General features: G+C 44.0%; 2 protein-coding genes across 3 annotated transcripts in view; both read right to left on the bottom strand.

The window, feature by feature from the left end:
• Positions 1-16,977, bottom strand: part of AMBRA1 (autophagy and beclin 1 regulator 1) — a 127,101-nt gene extending 110,124 nt beyond the window's left edge. Inside the window, exons 1-7 of the mRNA XM_036384471.2 lie at positions 16,874-16,977; positions 5,955-6,210; positions 5,642-5,700; positions 4,722-4,905; positions 3,887-4,059; positions 3,046-3,112; positions 992-2,451 (exon numbers count right to left, since the gene is read on the bottom strand). Of these exons, the coding sequence (XP_036240364.1) occupies positions 992-2,451; positions 3,046-3,112; positions 3,887-4,059; positions 4,722-4,905; positions 5,642-5,700; positions 5,955-6,089 (2,078 nt within the window). The 5' untranslated portion in view covers positions 6,090-6,210; positions 16,874-16,977. The remainder of the gene's footprint in view (positions 1-991; positions 2,452-3,045; positions 3,113-3,886; positions 4,060-4,721; positions 4,906-5,641; positions 5,701-5,954; positions 6,211-16,873) is intronic.
• A 2,005-nt stretch (positions 16,978-18,982) lies between these two features.
• Positions 18,983-22,248, bottom strand: HARBI1 (harbinger transposase derived 1). Of its 2 annotated transcripts, none has more exons than XM_036383387.1 (3): positions 21,935-22,248; positions 21,053-21,784; positions 18,983-20,473 (listed from the first exon to the last, which is right to left on the bottom strand). In XM_036383387.1, the coding sequence occupies exons 2-3, from the start codon at positions 21,720-21,722 to the stop codon at positions 20,097-20,099; spliced, it is 1,047 nt and encodes a 348-aa protein (XP_036239280.1). In that variant the 5' UTR covers positions 21,723-21,784; positions 21,935-22,248; the 3' UTR covers positions 18,983-20,096. The 2 variants fall into 2 exon arrangements, with proteins under 2 accessions (XP_036239280.1, XP_036239281.1); XM_036383388.1 differs by having other exon boundaries at positions 21,976-22,248.
• Between the last annotated feature and the right edge of the window lie 194 nt (positions 22,249-22,442).

Genomic DNA, 22,442 nt, shown 5'->3' with positions numbered 1-22,442 from the left:
ACAGAGGAAAGAATTCCCTTTCCTCAAGCACTCCTGTGTACAAAGCCTTCTTAGTTAGTTACATCTGCATCCAACCTGGAAATTTTGCTTTTCTACACTCAAAGCATCTGTTTCAGAGAAACAGAAAGACTGAACCTTTCCTCTGGTGAGAGCACAAACCACTTGACAGAGAAGATGTGAAACTGAAACCCAGTGTGGAAAGCCCATTCAAAGTACCGATGTAGCTGTATCATCCACACAAGCCAGTGAAGACACTCTGACACAAAGGATAGGTCTTTCCTGACACAAGTTCAATTCAGCTTATCCAGTTTCTTGTATCATATCTGAAGCAGAAGAAAAATATCCTTCAAAAAAAAGAATCACCTTCTTAAAAAAGAAGACAGCAAAGCCTAAAATTTTCAGTGATCAGCATGTCTCCAACCAGCTCAGGTCAACAGGAGCCACTTTCAAAACTAACCTCTCTTATAAGCAGCAAACCAACTGCATATACCCAAACCACTGACACAGGGCTTTGACTTTTTCCCCCCACTGGGCAACTCTAAGGAAATTATTGTTAACCCTTTTACCTTAACATCTTACTCATGCTCAGTTTTCCATGCCAACCCTGGGCAGATTCTCCATGCATAGCACGTGATGACAGGATGTGTGATAGGGAGCACAAAGGACAGCATTAACATATCCTGAGTTTCCATGCTTCTGCAGGGTCTCGGAAACACCAGGAGCACAGTTCACTCCAGAGATCTGCTAAAGAGCCCATCCTTTTGCATGTCTGTACTACCAGAGTCTCTGCCCTTACAATCTTCAGAACCCATCTGCAGCATGACAATGGCAGCTATAAACATATCAACACCAACATCTCTACTTTCGTCTACATGAATAGCACACAGCCATATGAGAAAAGGTTTTTAACTCTGAAAATGTTGAAAAACCTCAGACTAGATGGGAAAGGTTTAAGAAAAAATAGAGGAGGAAGGGCAAGCATGTATCTTACCTCCTGAGTGAATCCTCCTCTGAGCTTTCCTCAGGCATTTCCTGGTTTAAGGCCTCCTGTGATACATTCCCAGGTCTGCTTGAAGCCGACTGGCTGTAAACTCTTTCCCAGTGCCCCGTCTCCTGGTTAAAGACCACTCCCACGGTCCTCTCCTCCTGCGGGGTGGAAGAGCTGCCCAGCTGCAGTCTGCTAGAGGCAGGAGCTCTGCCCTCGGTTCTCTCTGCAGGCTGCACCTGGCTGGTATTTGGAGGCACACCCTCAAATGTGCTTTGGACCTGCCCTGGTGTGTAGCTAGGCGTGCTTCTTTCCCAGCGCAGCGTGTCATTGTTAAAGGTCAGCAGGTTATGACAAGCACGACAGCGGTTCAGGTGACCCCGGGACAAATTGGAATTGTTTTCACTGCTTTGTGGAGTCTGCTGATGGGAGGGACCGGGTCGATCAGGCTCAATGTTGTTGTTGAGCATTTCTTGAGCCTGCTGCGACTGGCTGGGCTCCCCACCAATCCCCTGATCTAACTCCTGAAGCCGGTCATATTCCAGGAAGAATCGCCTCAAATCACACTGGAGCTCATTACGAATGCTGGCCTGATTGCTCGGGCCAGCACTACTACCACTGTTCACCTCAGCCCCTGTGGCCAGAAAGCCCCTCCCTTCTGTTGCAGAGGTATAGACTGAAGCCTGGGAACCTCCCTCCTGCTGTCTGAGCACGGACAGCAAGCTCACGGAGGAGGCACTGGTCCTAGGGGGAGGCATGGCTTCCAGCTCGGACCGAGAGCTCATGTTCAGCACTGTCCTGGACCAGTCAGACCCACCCAAGCCTGAAGCCATCTCTCTCGCAGACTGTTGGTACCGGGACTGGTGGCCTGCCAAGGACCCGCTGAGGGACCGCCGCGTGGGGCCCAGGCTAAGGTTGCGCAGGGTGTTGCCAGCAGTGCTGCTCTGAACTGTGCTGAAAGCAGAGGGCCTGTTAAGTATCCCCTGCTCCTCCTGCGCTACGGATGCCTGCTCTGGGGGTTGATAAGGCTCTGTCTGCACAGAGGAGAAGGAAGTGCCAGTGGCCCCAGAAGACGTGGAGGGTGCGTTTTCCTGGTGTGGGAAGAGAGAAGAAGGAAGTCTTGCACTAGAGCATCGGCTGCAAAGGCACAACATCCCCAGGTGCTGGCAGCACTCTGCTGTGGGATAGCTGACTCGCTCCCGGAGCCTGTTATAGACAGATGCCCTTGTGTTCTCACTGGCTGGAGGCGGAGGTGGTGGTGGTGGAGGCGGTGGAGGGGATGGGGTAGCAGAGTCTTGAACACTGTTTTGCTCTCCCACCTGTATGCCAGAGGAGCGGGAGGACAACATATGCAGGAAGTTGTGGAGGAGGGGTGTGCGCCTCACAGGCTGAGACGGAAGGATAGCACGCTGACGATAATGCGGCATCTCTGTGCTGTCCACTGAGATTTCCACTTCCTCATCGCTCTGCAGAAGGAAACAGGCAAAGTTCAGTCACCTCAAGGCAAAATCCTATACTTCCAAATAAACGGCAGAAAGTCAGCTACCAGCCCAGACAGATGAAAGGATGCGATAAATCCCTTCCTAAAGGCCTTGACTTGGAGGAAATTAGTCGAGATGATTTCTCAGTTCATTTTATGGATCTAGACAACCTCTTCCTACAGCCCAATGAGCTTTCACAATACATTGCTCATGCAAACAGAAGTATCAGCGTCTGAGGGTCAAAAGCTGAGGGAAGAATTGTTAATACCTCAAATAGCTTCAACTCCAAAAGAACATCACAACTGAAAGAACTGAAAGAACAGGACCACTGGCATCTCTTCCCACCATTAGTCAGACAGAGAGGGCAAAACAAACACATTTTGGAAAGCATTTTATTAGCCTGCACATAAGAACATGTTACATTGTTATTGTATCACCAAACAAGGTGAGACAGAACTCAGCTTAAAAAGACTTCAGGTTTTCAGAAAAACACAAGTCTGCTTAGAAACAGACTAGGGCTAAAGTACATAGAGCACCTTTTAACTAGCCAGTCAACACAAGCCCTGACATTCCCCTTACCTGCTGGTTAGAAGGATTAACTATCGCTGTGAGCAAGTAGTGTCCCAAGGGATCAAACCGTACCAGCCTAAAACAAAAGCAGTGCCAGAATAGCAATCATCAGTTCACATTCCACATTGACACAGGAAGCTGAACACAGCAGGGAAGAAAACCCCACATGACATGTTTGCAGTGAGAATATTACTACATTATCACCATATTTTTATGAAGGACATCAAAGAGTTTATGCATTAAGAAGAAAAAAATGTACATATTTAGCTGAAGACTGCAGTTATTTTATAGTCCACAGCAGCACTACACCAAAGTTAAAAGCTGGATGTAAGTACTGCTATATCGATTGAAATAGCCAGAAATTTTAAAGGAATACAAGTGTTTAGATTACAAAATGGAATTGGTACAAGGGGAGAGATTAATGTGCCTTGATGCCACATCTTTGTCTTTTTAAATTGCTCAAAAGCAGCCATTAGGTTTCCAGCAATCCAGTTTCCTCTACAAGTGTGCTAAAGTAATAGCTCAGCATTTTGTTTCAGCAGTTCCTGGGTTTTCTCATCCTTATGGCTGACAAGTTTAATTACTAAGCTTACAATTCAACATGAAGTAGATTCTGGACATTTAATGGACACATGCCATATTACAAATATGAACAACCAAGGTGATCTATGACTTTCAGTTGCTTTTCTTTCTGCCCATAGAACTGGTTTTCTACCAGCTGAATCAAGAGCTGCAAGCAACACTTTACTGCCTGAGTGCACAGGGTGCAGCATCCCAGAGGAACCTCACAAACCCTTTCTTAATCTGACCATTTTTCATAAGTTCTTTTCACCCAGAAGCAGGAGCTCACCTGACCCGCTCCATTTCACTGGCTGTTTTCACCACTGCAAAAGGCTCCCGACGACTCCAGTCCCAGAAATGTATCTCATTGGCAGTGGCAATCAGCAAGAGCTGAGCCGTAGGATGAAAAGCAAGTGATGCAATGGCATTGTTGCTATCTGTGAACCAGCTCTCACTTCCACCCTAGAGTGAGGAGTCAAGAACCACAAGCAGTTTGTCACAAAGTTTGCTATCATTAAGTTTCCATGTACTTGCCATGCCTTCCAGCCCGCCTAAAGCATCGCAGGTGAGGCGCTCCCTTGGCAACAACAGCTGTTCCTATACAAGGTCTGTGCCAGGTCTAAAATGTAACGCTACTTGCAACAATGACCACAGATGCATTTTTGTAGATAAGTGTCTCAAGCAGCCTGTAAAAATCCTTCATTAAAAACAAAACAAAACAAGCCCATGTGTTATGTCTCTGTGCCATTTACCAAACTAGGTAGAGCAGCAGCTTCTCTAATGAACAGTTCAGATAGGCTCAGTGGAATAACAAACAGCATGTCTCTCACAAAGGCTAAACAGGCACCTTGCACAATGCTCTCCAGAATTACCTGTACCACTGCAATCAATAAAACTGGTGCTGCTAAGAAGCATGACCTACCTGGCAGGACTGAACAAAGGAGCTGTCACCTCCTCTCTAGAGAGAAGAGGATGGCTATGGTCTGTTCTATGCTTTTACACACAGGTCCCAGAAAAGCTTCCAAACAGCTCTCTTACCAGGTAACATTTGGAAAACAAACTCAGCCAAAAAAAGTCGCCACCCACCAAATATCAAAGGAACATATGTTTCAGGAAAGACTTACATGTAAATCCCAAATTCTGACCTCCCCATCCAGGCATCCTGAAGCAATGAGGCCTGGGATGGTGGGATGGAAGGTGACACACCAGGGAGTGCGGCGATGTCCAACCAAGGAATGAACACACTTGCCCGTTTTCACTTCTGTGATGTAGATGTTGTGGTTCACATGCGTGGAAGCCATTAGGGTCCTGGGAATGCAGAAGGTATGACAAACATTAGCATGAGAAGAATACAGCAAAATTAGACCATGGTTAGCTTCATCTCAACAGGGTCTGTTCACACTTAACCCAGCAGCTCTCCCACACAGAGCTCAAAGGGTAAGAGGCTACTGTTGCACCAATGTCACAAAGCTTTCTGAGCCAGATTTCAGGGTCCATGCAAACATGAGCTCATCTGAATCTGCAAGCACAAACTTGACCTTGAACGTCAGAGTGAACATGCAGCTCAGAAGGCACTCCTGACTGACAGTCTGGGGCAAATAAATATTCCCAACTCTCCACACTGTCTCAACCCCTGTCAAATCAAGTGATGCTATGAGAGATCCCACCTCCATTTCTGCTTCCAATACACACATCATCCTGCTCTGTTCTTTATTCCTAGATATCCCAGTGAATGTGTCACATCATTTGGGCATGTTGTATTAAAATATCCTTTACTCCCTTTAGTTTCTTATGAAATCCCATGGTGTCTGCACAGATCATTTTTCCTTACAATTTTGTATCACCTGGGTACCTCAGAAATTAAACACCAACTATGCTCGAAGCTGTGAGATTAGGAAGGTGCACACATTCCATCCATACGTGTCAGGAACCAGAAGTTTCATTCGGCTGTTCAGGACTGGACAACTCAATGGGCACAAGCCTCCATCACTTTTGTAAGTGTAGGGAGACTGCTGAAACAGGGAACGAACTAGGAGTTAATTACCTGTCTGGACTAAACGCCAGCAAGAAGGTGGAGCGTGGACTGTCTGGTAACTCAACTTTCTGAAAAAGCCAACAAAGCAGGAAGTGTTGCAAGAGTCATATGATAATACTTTAACTGTAAGCCACACAGACAACAAGGGGAACCCGCTGCAGGAACATATCTAGTATCACATCACTGCAGGAACTGAACAGAGCCAGAGAGCATATCAAGTGTAACACATCAAAGGTATAATCACAAGACAATTTATTTCAAATCCCTGCCTCCCTTCCCCCATTCCAAGATCAAGCTGTGCAGCTCTATCCCACAACCTTACCTTGCCCTCCCATTTCATCCATCGAGTTTTATCCTCCACCAGCTCCTGCAGAAGCCGCTGAGCACCCAAGGCTTGGGTGCCCCGTTCCCTACCCCAAAGGATGCGGACAGCATTCTTCTCCGGGACAACCTTCATGGCTCTCAGCTGCCAACACCACGCCTGCTACTGAGAGGAGATACCAGCACGTTCCAGATGACAACCACCACCAAGCTACAAATAAGCTATCCACATTTCAGTTGTTTATCTTCATGGAAACCTAAAAAGATAAGAGACTGATAAGGAAGGCAGCTTTTACCTCAATTACCCAGATGAAGTAAAAGCTTTAAATCCCAAAAATACTAGATTTGAGAGACAAATCTTTCTTCTTACACAGCCTTTGCTACCTGCTTCCATTATCAAGGCCCCACTTTGACATTTCTGCAGCCAAAGATTACTTTGAAAGCATCCAGTTCTTCCCTTGTACACGTGCCCTAGCCCCACTACACATATGAAGAATTAAAATATTCCCTTCAAATTCTTCTCCTTCCCTTCATCTCTTGCTGTATGTAATAAGGGAAAAAAGATTTATGAAGATATGGTCTTCTTTACATCTTGAAGATTTAGGTCCTATCTGGGAAGGGTGTCTGAAAGCCAGAGGAACAGTATTACTGAACTGACAATATGACAGAAGAATCTTCCAGGAACTACTCAAATTTCAGGAAAAGGTCTAACTCTAAAGGTCAGACAACTGATAGACCTCAAGTCCAAATTATCTCCAACTACATCAACAGCTTAAAAATATTAAAACAATGATGTAAGGGACAGCTCCACCAAGATTATTCCATTGTCTGCACATCACCCTTCAATCTGCATTGCTCTTAGAACAGCAGTTCACCCAAGTAATGCACACTGGCAAAGAATAATGCTTTTGGAACACTTTGACCTGCAAAAGAAAGCTTTAATATCCACTGTCTACAAAAAAAAAAAAAAAAAAAAAAAGCTAAATAAAGAAATAAATAATATAGTGACTCTAATAACAACCAAATAACAACCAAGTCACACAGCTTTTCAGTGGTGTCATATTATGGAGTACCATAAAAAAGCTCTCGAGAAAAGTTTTTTAGAACAGATAAACTAAGAAACTCTGCTGTAATGCTACTACCTTCTGATCCCAGCAGAGTGTGCATACTACTCTGCCATCTCTTGATAACATGAAGATCTAAAGACAAACCCTTCTCAATTCATGTTACACTGAACAAAACCATCAACATTCAATAGAGAAGGAAATAGACATTTAAAAAAAAAACAAACAAAAAAAAAAACCACAAAGAAGAAAAAAGGTTCATGTGCAGAAGAACCAAATTGTTAAATGACAGAACTCAGAATGGTCAGTAGCAATATTTTCTTTCCTCCCACTTTCCCTAAAAAAACTCTCCTGAACAGATCATTTAAGACAGCTGCAGCTTATAGAGAGGAGCTGTCTAAAGATAAGCCAGGAAAATTAGTTCCAAAAAAGCACACCAGTTTTTATTTCTAGAAGTAAAATAAAGAGTACTGAAGTAATTAACAAGTAAAGGCATCCACCTTCCTAGAAAACAAATTCTCCACAGTGAATTTTGAGCTAGCTGGAAATTCCCTGATGCTTAATGTGAACAGCATGGGGATCATGAATTTTAGAGAAGCTGAACTCCATGATACACAATAAGCCTTCTTTTGAGAATCTGTGAAAGTTAGCCAAACATTAGGTAGGAGTTATTCTACAAAATCAAAGCCTTACTGGAAAGCAACACAAAACCAAAAGATATCATACTGCATGAGAGTTCTTAAAAATAACTGTACAGATTAAAAAAAGCCCAAATTAAAAAAAAAAAATCCAAAAAAGCTAGAAGGATAACTGGAATAGATACATCCAAAAGCACAATATAATACAGGAATCCCTATACTAAAAATCTTCTTTAGCTAAATGCTGATAAACCCTGATCTGGATTCTGCAAACAGGCCCAAGCACCCTTGTTCAGAAGTGACAAGATTCAGATGGTGAGCAGAATGGAGAAGAAGGACAGCTCAGAACAATACAGGCAACAAAAACTCTGCTTTACAGGAGGAAACTATACATCTAGTTTAACTCCTAATCTAGTAAAATTAAGAAAACAGTAGCTGAATATTTTATATGGGTGTATTCAAGGAATTTGGACTACAACGACCCAAGAATAAACATATAAACAGGACACCAATGGAAGACTGGTCCTGCAGCTGGAATAAGCTGGAAGTTCAAAAAGATTTAAACTTTGGAACAGCCTTTCAATAGCCGTGAAGGACAAACCACATAAATAACTTGAGATCATGGTGATGTACAAGCAGGATAACAATCACTCATGAGAAAGAACAAGCTCTGACAACCTAGCAACATTTCAGTCCTATCAGAACTTATGTTCCCTAAAGTACAATTGCAACAAGGAAAACAAGAGGTTTAACAAGTGACTTTAAGTTTATTTATGCCATGGACAAGCTTACATATTGTAAAATAAATGGGGACATAACTCCTACAGCTGCAGTCAGTGAAATTCTAGTATTCACCTTATTGAAGGACCAAGTCATCTCCACTATATAAAACCAAGTACATACCTTAAGACAGCTTATCTAAATCTCTGCATGTGTGTCCTAATTTATTCAACTAATCTGCCTATACCAAACACTTCATATGTGAGCCTGAACATTTAACTTCACATTTTTCCCTCAGGGACTATACCTCGTTTTTTCAGCTTCTTCTGACTCATGTCTTTATCCCATTTTAAAAGTAAACAAAGGAAACACCCAGGGCTCTAATGCCTTCACAGTACCCTGCTAGCCTGCTCAACATTTTTAAAAGCTGGGATCTCTTCAGAAAACACTGAATGTATCCTTCTTGAGTAATGCTGAGATTACAGTGTTACCTCGGATCCCTTCAGGGGCCAAACTTTATCCTTTTTCTGAGTTAGCCTGAACACAGTAACTGCTCCTCTACTGGGTGACACATTCAGCAACATTTCAGAAGGCCAAGAAACTCAGAGCCTTCAAATGCAGTAACAGATAGATGTAGTGTAGCATTGGCAATGCAGTGAACACTGCTATTTGCTCATTTTAGCAGGAAGACTTTAACCTTTCTATTGGATTATGTGTTCAGCTTCAGTTTGTTTTGGTGTGGGGTTTTTGTTTTTCCGTTAGTTTTTTGGTTTGTGTAGGGGTTTTTTGTGAGGGTGTTAAAGGAGCCAGTTTTTTCTCTAACCTAGTAAAGATACCCACCAACTCCAAACATTTTGCTCAAATATAAACTGAATAATGACAGCATGCTATTAAATACCATTAGCAGATAAACCATTGAAGTACCAACTGTATTTACAGCCACTCATTAGACATCTGACTAACAAAGTCAAAAGTAAATGCAGAGGGTTTGAAAATACTTCTTGGGACTCAGCATAAATAAAAACTTACAGCTCACTGGATCAAACCTGTTCAGGCAAGAGGAGAACTGATTCAGTGTCTATTACAAATACCCACAACTATCACAACTGATAAACAGCTGACCACCTAAAGAGGGATTGGGATTGTTCTGTTTTCTTCTCATTGTTGAGTTTGTTTAGTTTTACTTGTTTTTGGGAGGAGGGAGGGAGGGAGATTTGGATGGTTGGTTTAATCAGGATGACCAAAAGTGTCCAACAACTGCAAGATTAGCTGATGCCCTGAATGTGATGCAGATGACCACAAAAAATTCTGAAAATGGAGAATCAAGAAATTTTTCTATGATCAGCAACTTTCTTTCCTTAAGAGTTTTCTCCCTTCAGGGCATTTCAGGACAACATGCTGGGCTGTTTACAGTTTTGGAAAGAGCATTACATAGCCCAAACCCAAGCCTTTTACTTGCTCTGTACCAGCCATCCTTGAAGAAGCCTGAAGAATTCCAAGCATTAGAGTAACGCAGGCTTACTTGAAATTGTCACTTTTACAGATGTTGAAGCTCTAAAAAACCAAAGTGAAGCTGCAAATTGGTAATACTTTGTAGTGGTACATGACTCCCTGAAAATACTGACAGAAAGGTAAGGAAGAGAAGAGGAATAAAAAGAAGCACATTCAATTTACCATATAAAAAGGATGTCAAGATATTTTATGCATTATGCAACGGCTCACCATTCCAGTTCAAAACTTCAGCATTTTAAAGAGATGATTGTTCCATTTCCAAATGTGCCCCTTCCCCATCTTTGCTGCTATTAATTTTGTGGAGATTCTGGTACCACCATGCTGGGAGCACAGCTGGCTTCGATACAAAGATGAATATTGCAATACTACCTTCAAGTTATTCCACTCTTCATGGGGGAAAAATGTTAGTTCATGTGGCCTTCAGCTCTCAGACTAATCTATTACCACTGCAAAGAACTTTGTGGTTGTGTGCTGAGCCCAACACTAAAAGCCTTTCCTAATGCATGTGCACAGAGTCAGTGTAAACAGCTACATCAGTTTTTAAAAAGGGGGAAAAAAAAGCTGCAATCAGTAAACGATATTTACAATGGGAGATCTATCCAGAAGAAACAAATGTCCAAATAATTTCAGACAATTTTGCTGCCCAAAGAGACCTCATGTGATTGATGAAGAAAGAGACAATATGAAATGAAATATTAAAGCTGTCACTGACTTTGCAATCTGGGTTCCACAGAGAGAATGCATTTATAAGACTCCCTGTAAGAGACCAGAGGAAAAAAAAAAGCACATGCCAGTAGTTTTGGTCTCCAAGTTCCTTTGTCAGTTTTAAGACTTCCATAATGTATTGACTGTAAAAGAGCCATGATCCACACACAGCTGATGGGCCAGGGCTGTATACTTTGTATTAAAACAACATGCATGGGGAAAAAAAAAAGGACTCAAAACACAACAGAAGCAAAACTGTGGTGAACAATGAGGCATATCACTGTCTTGCAAAACCACAAGCCAACCTGTCTCTAGAAAAGAAGAGGAAACAGATTATTACACTCAACTCCCCCAGTTCTGGCCAGGTGCCTACCTATCTTGTAAGCCAGTTACTTCTGTTTTCAAAATGTCTGTTCTGAAGAAGCGTGTCCAGCCCTAACAATGCCACCGCAGTTATTCCAAATTAAGTGCGGCATCTCAGGCTTTAACACCAGCAACATACTAAAATTTCAAGAGAACTGTTTATTGCATTTAATAAATGTTAGTATTTTAAGTTTCATTTAATAAATATTAGCAATAATTTAACATTCCCACTATTGCACATGTGGGTGGGTTCTCCAAGAGCAATCAGATCATCAGACAGGCATGAAAAGAGTGTATGCAGCACTACAGCCCAAATCCTTTATCTTTGCTGACAGTGATCCTAATGAAGGCTGCAGTCACAAGACAGGCTATTTCCTCTGAGGATTTTCTACAAGTCAGTTCCCCTTGTATTTTACACAGCTTAATTTTGAAGCAAACTGCCTTACCAAGACCCCTTGTGCTCTTCAGAAGTTCAAAAGAGCAAAAAAGTGCCCACTGAAAACAGCCAAATATGATCTTGCCAAAGAACTACACAGCCCCTCCTTTTGCAGGCAGCTCATTGATAAAACAATAAAATCTGCTTCTGACACCCAGACAGGAGATCTCCAAGAACAAACCAGATGTCTAGAACATAATTTGGAATATAAAGAAGCAATCACACAGCTCCAGGGACTTTCTAGTTCCCTTCCTTGTTTGTAATCTCTGTTTCCCTCCCTTCTCCAATATGGACATTTTGAGGCCATCACTTTCCTAAATTGCATGAAACTATTCATGTAAGAAGCCCAACAAGCACTACACCAGATAGAAGACCTGACTTATACCTGCAGCTTTATTAAAAATACTGATTCAATCCATATCAAATGTCATGCCATCCCCACTAACCCTTTTTGTGTCTCCGCCTGAAAAACTGAGCAAAACTTAAAAAAATGTTTATGTAAAACCAAAACTAAAAAGCTGATTTGCCCTCTTTGCATTGCATCAACCCAGCTTAACAAACAAGACAACTCAAGGAGTCCTAGTTTGGTAAATCCTAGTTTGCCAATAGCACTGGTATTTGAATAATTCTGTAACAACAAAATCAGTAAAAAATAGGTGACATGACTCATATCCCAAATAGTAGCATGGGTCAAAACGTAAGTATTGGAAGAACAGGACTATGTTCATTCTTAAAAGACAGGGCCATATGAATTTCTGGCAATATATCTAATTAGCTATATATGTCTAAATGTACTTCAAACAACATTTGATTTGTCTTCCCTTAACTCCATTTGTGGTAGTTCCAGATGAACCTTGAGACTGTTTATAGACGTATTAACCCTTCTTGGGTTAAAAACAAACAAAACCAAAACAAACAAAAACCAAAACAAACAAAAAACCCAACCCCAAACACCAGAAAACATTTTGCATAGAGCAAACTTCAAGATACCTTGTAGTAATATCTAAATGAACAAAAATTTAAAATAAAGTTACATTAGACTAGAATCTTTAAACAAGATTAACCCACAAACAAAAACAGTCTTTGGATGGGCAACAACTATCTTAAGCAAGATTAATCAAAACAAAAAAAACCCCTAAACTCTAACCCATTATTTTGTTCTACTTGTGTGCTTGATTATGCTTTAAAAAAAAAAAAAAGCTGCTGAATTTAAGAATTTAATTAGAACAAGAGTCAGTCTTCAAGTGCCCCTAAACATGGAGAATAAAAAACAGTTAGGAGAAGTCAAAGAAAGTTTATGATGCAACTATCCAAGAGAACCCAAAACTAATACCATGAAGGCACTTCCATTATATGGTCCCAGTTTTACTCTTCCAAGCTTTTAAATACTCCCCAAAGTATTATAGTGTAAGCTGAAGTTCTGCCTTGATTAAAGCCAGAGAGAGATGGAAAGTAATTCAAAAGCACATTTTCTGTAGATGCAGTAGACGCACTGCTCTAAATTGCACTCACTGCAATAAGTGTTGACACATAAAACAGGATTCCTAAAGAAAAATAACTTGTCTTAGTGCTTCATGATTGAAAAATTCAATGCTGTGTTTTAAACTGCAACTGCAAACAGCTCAGGAAATTCAATTACGTTACAAAGATGTCAATAGTACTTTGTCATTTCAAGATCCTGAATGACTGCAACAAGTAACTAATTGCCATTAGAATCTTAATTTGTCTTTCCAGTCTGGATTAAATGAGCTAAATACACATAAAAGAACTTTTCACACAAAAGAAGTACATTAAAATTCTGGCTATTTACAGCAAAATGATGAAGACATGGAAGAGAAACTTGCAGATCTCAACTCCTAAAGGTCAGAAAATGAATAGTAAATATAAAAAGGGAAGTAATAATAATAAAAAATGTAAGTGATCACCCATGTCTGGAGTCTGACAGTTTCATTTACCAAAGAGAACATGGAGCACTTTCATAACTATTATTACAACTTCCACATAAACTTAATGAATTCTTGAGAAGAGAGATATTAGTTTCAATCCAGAAGATAGGAAGAGAATAAATATGATTTCACAAAACTGTAGGTAAGTCAAAGAGCAGAACTGAGATCTGGAAGATTAAGAGTTGGTTTCCACAATTCCATACTCAAACCATAGCATCTTTTGTTAAGTTCTATACACAGCAGGAAATGAGGGACAGATAGAAGAAAAAGCCAGAGCAATAGAGAGACAGAGCAACACAGAATTCAGATTAACCCCCTAAAAAACTATTCTCATTTAGATAGGAAGGCAAAGAAATTCTCAATTCAAAATCCCATTATTTACTATTATTAATAGTCACATCAAGGTTCTTCAAGCTCAAGGGCCACAGCCAGGTCCCCCCAAGTGACATCACACATTCCATAGTAATGTGGGATTGCCAACACTACAGAGTAGCAGAAGCAGCATCACATACCCCCAAGGTGAAGACAAAGTGTTTTATGCATTCAAGGCTGCACTTCAGGCACATGCACCTTATCCAAGTAATAAAGAAAAAGCAACTGGAAGCAAGAACATGTTTTAGAAAATACAGGTAATATAATTTCTTGCTCACATGGAAATACAGTAACAAGATAAAAAGTAAAAATTATCCACACAGAAGCTGAAGTCTTCATACAAGGATGTATCAGAATTATAGAAGAGGTGGGAAGATTTAGACTCTGAACAAAGAAACACAGCCAAATTCTTGACACTCTTGCCCTTCTTGGCCTCAGACTGAGTCTGTGGGAGAAATATAAGGGAGGGGGAAAATTGTCCAAAACATGAGTCAGAGACTCCTCTCAGCAATACTGCACTGCCCAAGGTGAAGAATTAGTAACACATACCAGGAAGAAGGAAGCAGGAATCACTCTGCAAGGGCAACCCAAAACCCCTCACTGAGAGCATGGGGAGTGCAGCTGAGCGAGCACATGGATTAAGATGACGCTCTCCACACTCCAGCCTGACACTTCATCATCCCATTCAACAAACAGTTTACAAAAACTGGAGACAACACACAGCTACCAGACAACAATCCCAGTCAGAATTCCCAACAACCAACTAAGTCCTGAGATGCAGACAAGTACTGCTTCCTCTGGGAGAGGAAAGCAGGTCTCCTCTTGTTCCAAGCAACCCAATCAATGGGTCTTTCATTAGGCAACTACTATATCCTGCAATAACTTTCCAGTAAGATATTTCTAATATTAATCCTCCTCCACTGCATATCACATTGTCATTCACTTTTGCAAAACAAAATTCGTCTGTCCTTACCTTACTAATATTTTGTTTCTATTACCCTCCTTGCTAGGATAGCACAGGGCTACTAACACAAAACACACAAGGTAGCTATTATCATGCACTATGCCCTGTATCAGGCTCCCAGAAACCCAAGAGGGGAAAAAAAGTACCTTAGTGCTGTTTGCATTAGTAGTAAATATTCACATCAACAACAACTCTGCAAGACCCATGAGTTCTGTCAGTTTGCTAATCATGGCATAAAAGATTAGTACTAGAGTTTATTTCCAGAAGTTTCTTTAAAGAATCATTATTCAAATGCCAAACTTCTGGCAGAGGGATAGCAGCAGACTGGATCATTGTGTACCTTCTTTAGAACTGGTTGTTACAGTTGTATAAAAGTTAAAAGCGCTGCTCGGAAAATGGAAAAGTAGGAAATAACCAAACAAGAATCCAGAGGGTCAGTTATGACTCAGAAAAGGGCAAAAGAAAGAAAACTGAGAAGAAGCTGTCAGCAAAGTAAACATTCGTCAGAAACTCCCAGCAACTCAATCTGAAAAGGCATGTCCAGACATTTGGATCCAAATACATTCTTCATTCCAAGCATCAGGAAAAATATAAATGCTAGTGGACAGCCCTACTCATTAAGAGCCACACTGCCACAAAAAAAACCATACTCATTTGTGACCATCAAAATAAAATGGACCAATTTTTTTAAACAAAATTACCCAGAGAAGCACCAGTTGTGGACTCCAGAACCAGCACATAAGCTACACTGAAGATTTAGGAATGTTAGGAAATGCATCACAACAGTCCTTCAGAACTCAAGAAAGGATTTTTAATTTAGCAGAGAATTTCAGGTCCTGTTGCTTGCATCACTCATAAAGCATTCAAATCTGCATGGATTTTAACCTCATACTACATTCTGAAAACCGACCCAACAACAAACTTAAGAGACCAGTAATGGACTGGCAATAAGTGCACATTACCAGCAGGTCATTCTTAGGTCCCTTTTTAACATTCCCATCAGCAATTTGAAAGAGGATGGGAGTGGCAAAGGCAAAAGAAGCCAGATGACATTTGCAGAGGACACCAAGCTGGGTGGAGCAGTAAACAAGGACAAATATAGAAAAACATACTGGGTTTTTAAATAAAGATCAAAGAGCACTTCATACAGAGGAGAAAACAGAGCAGCACTGAGCACTGACCATATTTACAGACTTCACATTCATACAACCTATCTTCATGAAGACAGGCTTGCATCTAGATAACAATTAATGAATCTATCACCACAGAACAATACTCGAAAGTGTGTAGTGAGAAAAGCTACTCATAACCACCTACAGGATCTCTTGAAGATGAAACCCTATTTAGTACAGGAAAAATTGCTTTCCAAAGGCAGCTGAACGCATGGTATTGAGAGGATCACAAGTAATCAAAAAAAAAAACACTACAAGAACACTACAGAAATTTATGTGTTGTCAGGAAAAATATGGGAGATGACAACAAAAACGTTCCCATAGACGGTGAATTAGCTGAGTTCGTTTCCTCACTAGACAAGACGTAACCAGAGGTACATCTGAATGCATTTTTGCCAAACACTACTTTCACAAGCAAGTGTTCTGCAGCACACGATGAAAAACAGCAGAGATAGAGCAGACAACGCTTGCCGCACGTTTTATTTGGGTAAGGCCGGAAAACACCAACAATGATAAAAAACATCTCGAAGCAACAGCCCCAGAACGCAACTGGACCGAGCCCGACCACGGGCCCCGGCGGGTGCCGCTGGGACAGCGAGCGGGGCGACGGACGGCGAAGCACCAGGCACCCGAGCTGGGACAGAAAATCCGGCTGAGGCACGCTCAGGAGAGCGGCAGCGGGGCACGGGCTACTCGCCGGTACCGGGACGCTCTCCCCGGGGCTTCCGTCCCCGCCGGCCGGCGGGAGGCAGCGCCGCGGGTTTCGCCCTCCCGCCGCGGCGCCCGGCCCGGGGCAGCGCGCCGGCCTCCCCGCTACCCCCAGCGTAAGGCCGCGAGCCCGGAACTCCCGTACAGAGGCCCCGGCAGCGACTCCCGACTCCCTCCCGACCGCGTTCCACCGGCCGCGGCCTCACACGGATCGGTACCGCCGCCTTCCGGGGCGCCGCCGCGGGGCCGGCCGCGCCCGCCCGGGAGCGGCAGCGCGGCCTCGGCGCGGAGCCGGCGGCGCGCGTAGGCCCGGAGCGTACCTGCAGCGGCGGGGCCGGAGCGGGGCCGGGCCGTGCGGGCGGAGCGGCCCCAGGGTCGGTCGTCGCCGTCGCCGCCGCCGCGCCGAGCTCCGGCCAGGCGGGCCAGCCGAGCGCCGAGCGGGGCCCAACGGCGGCGGCGCCGAGCGCGGGAGCAAGGCCCGAGCAGCCGAGGCTAGAACGCCGCCAGGCAGCGCCAGCCGAGCGACGAGGTCTTCCACCGCCGCCCGGGGGCGACGGAGGGCAGGCGAGAGCAGTCGAGCCCCGAGAACTGCGGGGCAGCGCCCCAGCCCAGAATGAAAATCTGCATAATTTAGCTTAGAGAGGCGTGGGATGTTGGAAAAATGCTCTTAACAGACGAATGTAAACTAACACGTACAATAGTCAGACTCTATAAAACAGATTGGAAGTTACTATTCTAGATTTCCAAGATAAGGGTCGTCCAAACTTAAGAGGAGAAAGGGGTGTTAAATGTCTTCACAAACGCCCAGGACTGGAAGAACCGGCCCGGTGCCGGAGCAGTGGCCGTGGAGGTCTCCAGGTGGTCGCAGAACCCAAACAGTTCGAGCTCCTGAACTTCAGGGGAGGATGTAGCAGGCGAATCGGGAAGGCTGTACCTTCCCAATACCTCAGGCAATGGGGAAAGGAAGAGGGCAACGTGCAGTCGATAGTTTAGGATAAAAGGAGGCTGCGTCCTCCAAAACCCTGAGAGACCCCGCGGGGGTATGGTCCAGTGAGCTCTCTCCTTTTATTCAAATAAAATAAATAAAGTTGCAGGACTCCTCTGTCTCCTTTGTGGACACTGGCTCTTCACAGCATGATTTTCTGTATAAACCAAATCACAAATCTCAAAGTAGTTTGCAGAAAATATTTTTTTTTTCACATTTTTTTCAGCCTGGAAAAGAGAAAGCTTCTGGATGACCTAACTGCTGCCTTCCAGTACTTGAAGGGAACGTAGAGAAAAGATGAGGAAGACCATTTACAAGAGTGTGTAGTGACAGGACAAAGGGGAAGGGCTTTAAATTGACAGAATGTAGGTTTAGATTAGATAGTAGAGAAACTTCTTTACTGGGAGGGTGGTGAGGCACAGGAATACGTTGTCCAGAGAAGCTGTGAATTCCCCATTCCTGAAGTGTTCATGGACAGGTTGGATGGAGGGAGCTCTGAGCAACTTGGCCCCATGAGGGAAAATAAAAGTCTTTTCTGAGGGAAAAGAAAAAAGTCTGGGTGAATGGTTTTGAAGGAAGCTGCTTAGGAGTATGTGGTGGAAACTGCTCCCTACATTTCCTGAGTGAAGAGAAGGGTACTGACATCTGACTCAGGTAAGAATAGTGCTCAGTGGATTGGCTTTGTCTAGTGTGGTCTGATGCAGTTTTTGCCCAAACTGACAAGCAGTGAGATCAGTTTTGAGATTAAACTCTACCACAGGTGACAGTGGCTGAAAGAAGACAAAACTGAGCAGCAAATGTGCTCCAGGAAGTGCCTGCACTCTGAGTCTGCTCTGGCCTCAGCACACACTGGGAAGAGGCTATTCATAGCGTAAATTGAGAAACTCCAGCTTGTCATTAAGTGACAATGTTTGTACCTACACATGTCCAAGTCTCCCTTGACCTTACCACCACCCACACAGCTCATTCAGTGTCTGCTGGTGTTTTGGTCTAGTGAACAGTATTTTTAGCGCAGACCGTCAGATGCAGTTATAAGCCATCAGGCACCATATATGGCAGCAACTCTCACCTTAAAAATGCTTTTTTTAGAAAACAATGCTTGTCTGCTTTTTCCTAGGTAAAAGGAGCAGGAGTTTTGCTGCAGTGACCAACAGTAGTTCTTGTATAACACCTTGCATAAAGAAAACTGAATTATATCTGAGATCCTTGTACACAACATTTTACAGCCCTCACTGAGGCTTCTGAAAACATCTTGTTTACACATCATCAAGCATGCCTGGTTTTCTGTGAGATAGTAAGTGCTTACTGCCACTGGAAACCTGGCAGAGTGTATCTAGCCCTGCATCTCCACCCTGCACCTGCGAAACGTGTCCTGTACACTTGTATTCATCAAATGTGGGGCATGACCCAGACTCGCTTGCTGTAAAAGGACACATCCACAATGCCAGGAAATATCAATGCTACTTTAAGTAGTTACAGTTTTGTAGTTTTCTGCATTCCCTATCACTTTTGTTACATTTACTGCCCAGTAAACAATAAAATCTAAGAAACAAAATTTTCTTAGACTGCTGTCATGAGATCCTTGGAAACACTTGTGCCTTTTAGAAAGAGAACATTTCCAGGAAACTGCCCAGCCTTGTGCCAGCAACAACTGCGTGCATCAGTCATCTTGTTCCACTGAAGAACTAGATTGCCAGCAGTGCTAGAGCAGCCTTTCCACACTTCTGCTTTGATCTAAGAGGAGAACTTTTGCAATTGGTTCAATCTCTGTGACCCAGCCAGTCCTTTGTGTTTCTTTTACAGCCACCACCAAGACAACCAGTTTCCTGCTGCAGGAGCAAACCAGCCTCCCCTCCACTAGACCATTTCCTGATGTCTGTCAAGTACCCAACAGAGTCACCACAGCTTAATGTCTTCTCCAGCCTGTATGGGAAAGAAAGAATGTTCAATCCCTCTAGATATGTACAAGCACTAGTGTGTGCCCAGAAAAATGCCAGACCCCTCCCAGAACACAGCTGCCAGCTTTCAGAAAAATCACTGGAGTTTGTGAGATGTGTAAAATGGCAAAATGGTGTTGAGCAAGAATTTATACTGCAAACAAAAATATAAATGTTTGCTTTGCTGCTCATGAATTCACAGTAGAAAGGAGCTCATGTGGAAATTTAATTTGTGTAAAATACTGTTTAAGAAAATCAATCATAAGTGTTTTGAGTTACACAGTGGAATAGAATTGTTGCTTTGTAAAACAGTGCAAGGTTTACAAATTTTCCATCACTATAAAAGACAATTTCCCTAATTTTCCCACCGTTGTCACATTAGTCGTTGTTCTCAAGTGAATGGGGCGCCTGTAAGCATCATGACAGCAAAAATGTCCCAATTAAACTGAATCTCTGGAGAGATTGAGAGCAGTTCAGAAATTTGTCTGAAATGAAGAGAGTATATTTCTTCTCGTCTCACATCTGCTTAAGTCTTTACAGGCTTAAAGAAGAGGAAGGGGCATGTTTGCTCCAGATAACTTCCCAAATGAACTGTTAAAAAGCTTTCTCTCTGTGACAACATTAGCTAAAATGAGTAAGTAAAAGCTCCTGACGAACACGACAGGCTTCCGAGTCCACTGATTCCATTTGCTCGTATTCTTCTTCCGATTGTTCCATGTGTCCTGTGGCTGGTGCAGACCACACGTCCAGCCCATGCTGCAGGGAGATGTTATGAAGCACGCAGCAGGCCAGAATGATGTGGCTGGACTTCTCTGGAGAATACTGCAGGGTGCCTTTGGAGCCATCGAGGCAGCGGAACCGGGACCGAATGGTTCTGAAGGTGCGCTCAATGACGTTGTGAGTGGCGGAATGGGCCATGTTGTAGCGGTACTCTGCAGGCGTCTCGGGAATGTGCAGAGGGGTCATCAGCCACGTCCGGAGCAAGAAGGAGCTGTCACCTGTGAGCCGTGGAAAGCAGCGGGACAGGTTACACACCTACAGATAGCCACAGATTTCAGCCTGGTTTACTGGTACAGCAGATACAGAATAAGTTCTTCCTCTGGATAAAAGAGAAGGCACGGAAGAAGTAACTCTGGTTTACAAATGTGACAAAGTAAAGGCACTTGGTTTTACACAAGAAGACTTTCCACAGAAGAGTTTTAAGAGAATTAATCTACTGCATAAAACAGGGGGAAACAGTTGGACTAGGGCAGTACCTAGAATTAAAAATTGCATAATTCAGCATGGAAAGGTGTAGAATACTGAAAGAAAGCCATTAACAGAATGAATGAGGATTTATACATACAATATCAGTCTGTAAACCAGACAGAAGTTAATGTTCTAAGCTTAGAACACTTAAACACAGATTAGAAGTTAATGTTCTAAGCTTCCAAGATAAGGGTAGTCCAAACTGAGTCATAAATCTCAAAGCAATTTGCAGGAAAGCAATTGAAAGTAAACATATCACTCGTGCCCAGAGTAAGGAGACAATATATAATTGACTTTCTACTGAAAACAAGGATGAAAAGCTGACTTACCAAGTAGCCAGCCGTCTTTATGTAGCTCAGTTTCAAACTGGCTTGTGAGGGCTGCCTGCTCTAACACCGTGCAGTCAGGCAGGCTGCCTGGCCAGTGCGTTTCAGCACTAAGGAGGACTCCTCTGGAATCACACACCATGAGGCAGTTCAGGGAATGGAGACCCTTTCGGTTCACATAGGACAGGTCCTCAGCATTTGGCGCTTTGATTGCCACGTGGGTGCAGTCAACCACCCCCAGCACTCCCGGCATTCCTGCCAGCGCATAAAAGTCATCCTTCAAGGTCTGTACAGTAGCTTCATCTTTAGGAAAGTGAATGAACTGTGAGGCTCTTTCCACAAGTGCCTCGGTTACATTGGCAACACAGCGGCTCATCGAGGCTTGGCTAATGCCCATAGCATCCCCCATGCGAGTCTGGAAGGAGCCAGAGGTATAGAAACCCAATGCAGCAAGGATTTGCGTCTCTGGACTGATGGCCCTGGACCGCTGTGTAGGGCGTGAGAGAGTGGCTCCCAGGAGATCCACCAGGTAGCAAATGAACTGTCGGGGAAAGCCGTACGTGGATACTAGATACTCATCCGTGACATCCTCCAGCTTGAAGCGATCCAAAGTCCGGTGTCCGCGGCCATAGAGCAAGAGGTCGCAGTCAAGAACCGCGATAGGTACGGCCATGGCTGACGGCCAGGGGCGTCCCCTGGGGCTCCCCTCTGACAGGGCTTTCCCAGAGGCTTCACCTGCATAAAGCAAAAGAGGATACTCAGAACAGTTGTTACAGGTGATCTTATCAGACTCCGTTACCATTTTCCTTTCAGTCTGATCATCCAGAAAATCTTTTAATTTTTCTTTTTCTGCTTTTAAATACACGGGCAGCCAGGTGGACTCACCGCGGAGCCGACACCTCTGTGGGGCGATGACAGGAATTTACCTCCCGCGGCGGAGAGGGAGCTGGAGCCGTCCCCAGTCACCCTCGCCGGGGCATGCCAGACACGAGCCGTGGGCAGCCCGGCGGGCGGTCTTGCAGCCCTGGCGGGTGCTGCCGTTGCCGGGCGTCCCGGACCCCACGGGCCGCCCGAGCTCCGCCGGAGTCGTCCCAGCCCTTACCGGCCCCGCGGCCGCTCCCAGGCGGTCCCCGCCGGTCCGGCCCCACATTCGCCGCGACAGATTCGCCACAGGCAAGGGGCTACCGGCGGGAGCGGCACCGGGCGCTGCCCCGATTTTTTAGGCCTGGCGACGTCCTGCCTCCCCGGGCTGTGGGCTCGGCGCCCCGCGGGCGGGCGGGGAGCGGCGGGCGGCTGCGTGCGGAAAGTGCCGCTGCGGACATTCAGGCACCTCCCTTCTTCCCTCCCTTCCTCCTTCCTTCCTTCCCCCCCCGCCCGCAGCGGATGAAAACAA

The sequence above is a fragment of the Molothrus ater genome, chromosome 6, assembly GCF_012460135.2.
Source record: "Molothrus ater isolate BHLD 08-10-18 breed brown headed cowbird chromosome 6, BPBGC_Mater_1.1, whole genome shotgun sequence".
Taxonomy (NCBI): Eukaryota; Metazoa; Chordata; class Aves; order Passeriformes; family Icteridae; genus Molothrus; species Molothrus ater.
Note: the sequence above shows the minus strand (reverse complement) of the source record. Positions and strands in the feature narration are given on the sequence as shown.

Excerpts from the sequence above, each read along its gene's own strand:
- HARBI1 (XM_036383387.1), bottom strand. The coding sequence starts at position 21,722 with ATGGCCGTACCTATCGCGGTTCTTGACTGCGACCTCTTGCTCTATGGC. Across the intron at positions 20,474-21,052 it reads TAAAGACGGCTGGCTACTTG|GTGACAGCTCCTTCTTGCTC; the intron begins GTAAGTCAGCTT and ends CACGGCTCACAG.